At 49.2% G+C, this 7,884-nt stretch overlaps 1 protein-coding gene across 1 annotated transcript; it reads right to left on the bottom strand.

Annotated features, from left to right (window-relative positions):
- Positions 2,314-4,301, bottom strand: FOXB1 (forkhead box B1). The gene is made up of 2 exons (XM_005685851.3): positions 3,887-4,301; positions 2,314-3,608 (listed from the first exon to the last, which is right to left on the bottom strand). The coding sequence occupies exon 2, from the start codon at positions 3,557-3,559 to the stop codon at positions 2,582-2,584; it is 978 nt and encodes a 325-aa protein (XP_005685908.2). The 5' UTR covers positions 3,560-3,608; positions 3,887-4,301; the 3' UTR covers positions 2,314-2,581.

Here is a 7,884-nt window from a genome sequence, read left to right as displayed (position 1 = left end):
TCATGCATTTTAATCAGTCCAATGATTCATTTATTTTCCACCTTTTTTTTTTTTTTTTTGGCTGTGTGTGGGATCCTTCCTTTAAAAAAAAAAAAAAGTCACAACAGGATTAATTATCCTTTGCATTAATCCTAATTATTTTTTTCAGATAACCCTCTGAATATATAAAGGTCACAGGTGCTAAGGGTTCTCCTAGTGGAGTTATAGCCATGATGATTTCTGGGTGGGTTTCTCTGTGTTGCACAAGGTCTCTTGTTTAATCATTTTACACAGTAAAGTGTTAATCACCATTTAAGTTTGTCTTTGTCTTGTAACTTCATTAGTTGAGTACACACCTCACTCTGGAAATATGGTGACCCCTTCAATAAAGCTTTAATTGGCCTTGAGCCATACATTCTTGGCAAACTTTAATTCTCTGCAAAAATCTGAAGAAGCAAATACTTACAGGCAGGTATTTAACTTCATTCATTTCTTTAAAATAAATGCACCAAGCATTATTTTCCCAGATGAAGGATTAAAGAGAAATCTATTCAGTTAAAAATGAACAGGTTTCTTGACAAGCTAGGTGGACTTTTAAGCAACTTCTGAAAAAGAAAATTTCAATGACTGAAATAATTTAAAGGACCAAGGAAATGAAGAGTCACTGCAAATAGGTGTATCAGAATATAAATATTGAGTAAGCAAGTTTGCTTTCAAGTTCTTTATCTCCATATCGCCTCTACCTGGTTTCTATAGAAGCCATATATTCATACAACTACTGTCTATTTTGTAAAATGTATGTTTTAAGATAGACACAATAAATACAAAGTACTGTTTTGTTTTTTTTTTTTCACTAACAGTTTCTCTTTCAGCACTGCACGTGTGCACCTGATCTATACTAGAGAATAGACTATTTCAACTCTCTCTCTGGGCAAATGTCTTCAAGAGTTCATCTGAATAATTTCTCCCCTGGTCTGCAAGTGCATAAGAGGAGGTTTGTTTTAAAAATAAGTTATGAAAATGACAAACTACTCAGACAATGAATTGCAGAAAGCATGCTTAGAGGAGCACTACATCTATCTTTGGTAGACTTATTGTTGGTAGCAACTTTTCAAAAACACACACAACTAAAATTTGAATTTACATATTTTAATGAGAAAATATTATTTGGACTAGGTTCATAATTTAATGTAGACACCTTTTTAAAATTCTTTGTCTTAAAACAGGCATGCTGGGAACAAGAACATCAATATTTAAAACGCCATGCTAATTCTGTACAGGGAGGGGGAGAAAATGAAAGGTAACAATGGTACAGCTCTGATGACACTACAACTTTTTTTTTTTAACTTAAGGAGGTCACACCAGAACAACAGTTTGTTTTCCAGCAAATTACCTAAGATTCTAAAGGAATATAGCAAACAAAAGTGCATTTTACACAGTGTATAATCATTCCTATTCACAATCATTTACATCTCTTTGCAGCCCTTGAGCTCCTTGAGAAAGTTCCTGTAGCAAACAGAAAGACTTGTCCATGGGAGACCTATCCGGTGACACTTCCTTCATGTTACCAGTCAGCTTATCTAAGTTCTTCTAGGGTTGCCCTTGATGGTTTCTTAGTTTGGACTTATTTCATTTTCTTTTTTTCCTTCCAACAATAAAATAAATAGTTTAAAAGGTCTCTAAGTAATCGGAAAGTTAACATCCTAATTAACTTTCCCATACCCACCCCTTCCCTCCCCTAAACCTGGCCAGAAATGCAGAGTAAGCATTCACATTACAACAGGTACTTGTAAAGTGGGCTTTGCCGGCTCGCCCGCCAAAGCAATACGGATTCAAGTTCACTGTTTACGTTTTACCGGGCGCTTTGTAAACATACAAGGTTACTTTTACTTTTATTTTGTTTGTGTTGAGGACAAACGTCTCCTTCCCAGCTTGGTAGCCTCTCCCCTAAACTCCCAGCACCAGGAGCCTCTGGCAGAAAACAAAACCCAAAACAAACTCTGCACAAGCCGTGGAAGCAGGGCCGCTTCTCAGGGAAGCTGTGGTCCGCCCAGCCCCTGCCGGATGGGCGGAGGCGAGTAGGGTAGGAAGTTAGTGGTCCCTTTTCGCGGCAGATTTCCAAGACGTAAACAGAGATCTGGCTCTCCGCTGGGTGGCTGCAGCCCTTAGGGGAGATATGTTCCAGGAAACCTCGGAGACGGTTTCTCTGGGCTTGGAGCTAACGGCGCCGTGTCCAGAGCCTCGCGGATCCGGGCCGAACGAACACGCGCTCCTCTCCGAGGCGGCAGGAGGCAGGAACTCCCCTGCCTCTTCAGTGGGAGAGGGTTTCGGGGCCCCGGGCATGGGACGACTTGGCTCAGGCGTTCCCTGCCTTTCCCTCTTGGGGGCGAGGACAATTCCCACGCGCGCCTCCTGGCGCATCTGCAAGTTTGTGTTTCGTTTCCTGGGTCCAAAACAAAAGTTCTCACGGGGAAGAGAGGGTTGGCCGAAGGTGAAATGGACAAATTAGGGTGTCCCAAGTCGAGGAGGGCAAGACTGGGAGTCGGGGGAGGCGAGTGAGCTGGCGGGGAGGGGAACAAGAGGGGCCGCCGGCTTCTGCGGGTCAGTGCACCGCCACTGAGTGCAAGGCGGAGGCCGGGCTGGTGAGCGTTTCGCTGGGAGTAGCGGGGCTGCTTTGGCTGGTGGCTGTTTGAGAGGACGTGGGGCTAAGCGAGGGCGGCGAGTTCGAGAGCAAGGTGGGGATGGGTGCAGGCAGCGCGGGCAGGGCAGGAACTGCGGCCGGTGTGGGCTTGATGGGCACGGGGATGGCGGGCAGTGTCTGGCCCGCTGCGTGACACAGAGGCTTCAGTGGCACGCCGTAGGCGCTGTAATCGCCACTTGCCATGGAGATGGGGGTGGCTGAATCGATCATGCCTGCGGAACCGTACACGTGTGGCCAGCCGGTGCCCAGCGAGCTGCCCATCGTAGTCAACTGGTTGGGGAGCGGGTAGGCGGCGGGCACGGGCTGCATGGCGGAGAAGGCCAGCCCCCCAGGCATCTTGTACTCGCGTGCGATGATATTCTCGATGGCAAAGGGATGCTTGAAGCCTGAGGGCTGCGCCACGCCGCCCAGGTTGTAGGCGGCCGTGGGCATCTGCGGCAGGTGCGTGCCCGAGGCGGCCAGCGCGCTCAGGCGCAGCTTGGCCTGCTGCTGCAGGTACTGCGCGGCGTCAGCGGGCTTGCTGGGCGCCAGGTGGTCCGACTTGAGCACCTTGAAGCGCTTGCGGCGCCTCAGGAAGCTGCCGTTCTCGAACATGTCCCCGCAGCTGGGGTGCAGCGCCCAGAAGCTGCCCTTGCCAGGCTGGTCTGGCCGCCGCGGGATCTTAATGAAGCAGTCGTTGAAGGAGAGGTTGTGGCGCAGGCTGTTCTGCCAGCGCTGCGTGTTCTCCCGATAGTAGGGGAAGCGGTCCATGATGAACTTGTAGATTTCGCTCAACGGCAGCATCTTCTCTGGCGAGCTCTGGATGGCCATGGCGGTTAGCGATATGTATGAGTAGGGCGGCTTCTGGTCGCTATACGTGTTGCGACCCGGCCGAGGCATCTTCTTCTTTGCCCCCTCCTAGCTCTGGTCCGCGCGGGCCTGCTCGGATCTGGGAAGGGGGAAAGATAAGCGGGGGAGGGAGGAGGACGTGGATGCACAGACGAGGTCAACCAGGCCAAGAACAGACTTCGGGGGTGGCGCAAGTAGGGGGCTTTGGCGCTGGATCAGCCAGAGTCTAAGCTCTTTAGCCACCAACTTTGTGTGTCGAGTGGGGCGCAACCAGGGGGCGCGGGAAAGGAAGCCGGCGAGCGGCGTGAGGGTAGCCTGGAAGTAAGCCCGGACCTGGAGCGGGAACTGGGGGTAGAGATGCAACCGTGAGCCGCTCACCTTAAAGTTGCCCCAAGTTGTGCGTCCGCATCCGGGATGGCGCTGCTGCTCGCCTTGTCCCTCCCGGCGCGCAGCCAGGGCGCAGTGTACAGGTTCGGCTGGGCTCCGTACGTCTCTGAGCTCAGCAGCTCAGCCCCGCAGCGCCCCGCGCCGCCCGGTCCCTGGCGCTTCTGGCCGTGCGCTCCGCGGGTGGCCGAGCTCGGCTGCCGAGTTCTGGCGCGGACGCTGGCAGCAGCGGCCTCGGGGCTCCGGAGGGCGCTGCTCTGGGCTCCGCAGCTCCGCTGAGCTAGGTAGCTGCCTCCATGTCCTCCCTCGAACCATCTGATAGTTTTAAGCGGTGACAGGAGCAGAAAAGACCCATGTAGCGGTGCTTCATTAATGTGCCACTTCTTAGCTATCATATGACAATCGCCTTGGGAGGAGGAGGAAGAGGAGGGGGAGCGGGGGATGCAGAGGGAGGGGACTGAGCGAGAGGGAAAGAGCCTGGGCAGCTCTGGTTTCTTTCACACCTATTTACATGGACACCTTGGCCAATAGGAATCACTTCCAGCTCAAGACTGGGCGAGGGGGAAGAGCCTCTGCGACCGGTGGGAGCAGGACGCGCTGGCCAGGGTGCGCGGTGTGAAGGTATGGGGTGGTAGCGGCGGGAGCAGGGATACAGGCTACAGGCGACCACTCACATTCACAGACGGAGCTGCTGCGCAGATGGTATTTGACATGGAAATTGCTTGGCTATTGGGGTATTTTGTTTCCTTTGCAGTGTATCGGGTTTGTATTGTTGGCTAACTTCAGGCACAGGTTTCCCCTGAAGCAGACCCTTTCCCTGCGCTTGGCATTACCCGGGAATGGTTACATGGGTTATTGTAATGAAAATACACCCTTCCCCTAGTCCTCCGAGAGGCAGGTCAAAGTTTGATTTGACCTTCCTAGGCTGCTTCCTTAACGCGGCACAGTGGGTGTGTAGCTTTAAGCGAGGATTTTAAAATTAAAAAAAAAAAAAAACTATCGGACAGCCCCGTGTAAAAGCCCATTTTGAATCTAAGTGTATTGGCCAAATTTAAAAAATTTAAAATAGTGTATCTGGGCAAATAAGCAAGGTCTTCACTTTAAAAGTCCTCCAGGAATCTGGTTAGATTACAGGATGGAGGCTCTGGGGCTGTTGGGGAAGACGGTGCAGAGACCTGGGGAGGGCCTGAGTTTGGTTTACACAGTTGTCTCTCGCTTTCCGCAGGTGGTTTAAAAGAGGAGTAAGGGTGGGCTGAAAGTTTGCATTTTACAGCTGAAACTTTCTCCCCATCCCCCCTTTTTTACATAGAAAAAGTTATGTAGTGTTTAGAGGGCCCAGCAAAAGCTGCCTGCGGCCCCACTAAAACTGCACTACTTTCTAGATTTGCAAAGAACCAGAGGATTTTCCTTTTTTGGAGAGGAGAGGATGGGGATGTGCCTAGGATCATCCTGCCTACTGTGGGTAACTGGTTTCCTTCAGTTTGGATTCATCTCTGGAGAGTCAGTGAATTATTATTATCATTATCATTGTTGTCACCATCATCATCAAACTGCTATGAAATAGTGAGTTAACCCTGCTCGCTTGCATGCCATCTACAAATGTAGATGCTAGGCATTCCCATTGGTTTCTGCACATTCTCTAACCTTTATGGTTTTCAAAAGAAATTTCTACTATCTTGTTTTTAAAAACTCAGTACCTGTAGCCCACAATAAATCATCTCCAGTCTGGAAATATGAGAACTTTTTTTTTTTTGGCAGGAGGAGGATGAAGTGGTGGTGAGAAATTTCTGGGTGTGACATTTTGACACTTAGTGATATTAGAGCATTATTAGTGTAGCTGTTTGGGGTTAGCATAAACAAGGATCTTTAAACATGCATGCACGTGTGTGCACTGCACATGCGGACACGCATACACACGCACACACCCTCCATTAACCATAGTTTCGGAGGTGGTCAATAACTCACCAAAACGTAACTTAAACACGGTGAATTTAGGAGATTAAACAATTTCATTAATATTGAAATGGCCCTCGCGTCTGGGCTGCCTTGCTTGAGATGCAAGCGCACGTTTTTCAATATTAACAGAAGTGCTTGAAGAAAAGAATAATGTCACCTTCTTAATTCAGAAAAAATAACCAGGAGGAGGAGGTGGGTGCTCAGGGGTGGGGGAGGGATGCTGACCTGTCTCTGGGGCACTACTAGAGAAAGGCTGACAAACCCTCTACAGATAAACCAGTTGGACCCAAGAGGAACCTCTGCGGAGGCTGGGCTGGAGGCAGTGGTACTTGCTGGAATTGCAGCACGCTTCAGCTCCTAAGGAGGTGCAGCGTTTGAGGGGTTTCTTGGCTCGGCCAGGACAGGCTCCAGGGTCCTGAGAGAGGAGCCTAGGAAGCTTAGGAGCTTGAGCGGACCCGCTGATAACTAGTAGTGAGGGCTTATGTTTTCCAGACTGAAAGGCTTTGGTCCAGTTTTCCTGCTTCAGAAGGCAACTGGAATCCGAGGTACAAGGAGGGCAAGGCAGAAGCCCTTCTGGGAGGGAGAGGTACTAGCACGGAAGCCTCCAGGAAGTTTTAGGATCCTCTGAGAAAATACCTACACACACACACACACACACACACACACAGACACACACACACACACACACACACTCATAGTGTTCTAAGAAGGGTTGGATTCGGGATGTGGAAGATCTCTGTTCACCCTGCGACAGCCAGGAAGATTCTTTTCGATTCTTTTCTACCGTGTGTGTGTGTGTGTGTGTGTGTGTGTGTGGTGTGTGTGTGTGTGTGTGTGTGTGTCCTGCGACAGCCAGGAAGATTCTTTTTGATTCTTTTCTACCCTGTGTGTGTGTGTGTGTACCCCCCCACTCCCCAGTAGTTCCCGCGTATTAAGGGTGGGGGATGGGGAGAGGGAATGTTTTTGTTTTAACAATTGCCTTGGGAAGGGTCTTTGTATGGCTGTCGAAATCATTGCTCCGAGTAAACAGAAGATTAACTAAATTCTAAGAGTAAAAACGTTTGGGTGAAAAAAAAAAAATCCGAGTTGGAATAAATCTCGGTCTGTCTCCTTGGGAAAGTTGTCACCACCAAGTTGGGGACATGGGAGGATATAAGTAGGGACCCTCAAAGTTTGGCTCCGGTGAAAATGGGAAGTGAGGCACATTGTCCATGCTCAGGACTAATTAAAGAAATTGCTCCTAATGGCACAAGTTTGTCTTCTGTGAGAAGTGAAGAGTTGTGAGATGCACATTTAAAAAGTGTACTTTGCTGTAAAATTGTACCTTAATTTCCTCCTGAAGATCTACAAAGCCCAGGGGAAGGGACAGATTTGCATTCTCTTTAAAGAGCGTTTTAAGACTAGTATTATGAAGACGAGGAGGGAAGGAGCACTTTCCAGAAATCTTGAAAAGTGCATCAGTCTATTGTATGGAACCCAAAGCAAACAAAAGCTTTGGGGAGGGAGCACATCCGACCTGGAGGCTTAGGGAGTTGTTGGGAAAACTGTATAAAATACACATAAGTCAATTATACCCATGTGCAAACCAACTGGAAATCTCTTTCGTGCAATAGCCATTCATCACCTCCGCAGAGCCCACCACCGACCACCTTTCTGCTTGGAGAGTTCGCAATAGCCTCTTTTCTCACAAGCTGGACCACACACGGCTACAGATTTCGTAATAATTTATGCTAATTTCCCTCCATAAATCCACAATTCGCTTCAGTGGCACCGGGGCTGCTGAGGGAGTAAAAAGGAGACAGAGGGGTGACAAATACAATATTGATTTTGATTCCTTCTGTTGTCAAGCAGGTGTGTGTGCGTGAACGGGGATGGGGGTGGGGGTCCTGGGGCTTGGGGGCGGGGGTTCGAGGAGAGGAAAACTATCCGGAGCCCATGCCAGCCGCTCCATTCGCACTCCAGAAAGTAACGCGCCCTGGTTTGTTAATATTTACCAAACACCAACGGGAGGTGGAGGAGAGTACCCGGCAGCTTCC

The sequence above is a fragment of the Capra hircus genome, chromosome 10, assembly GCF_001704415.2.
Source record: "Capra hircus breed San Clemente chromosome 10, ASM170441v1, whole genome shotgun sequence".
Lineage (NCBI taxonomy): Eukaryota > Metazoa > Chordata > Mammalia > Artiodactyla > Bovidae > Capra > Capra hircus.
Note: the sequence above shows the minus strand (reverse complement) of the source record. Positions and strands in the feature narration are given on the sequence as shown.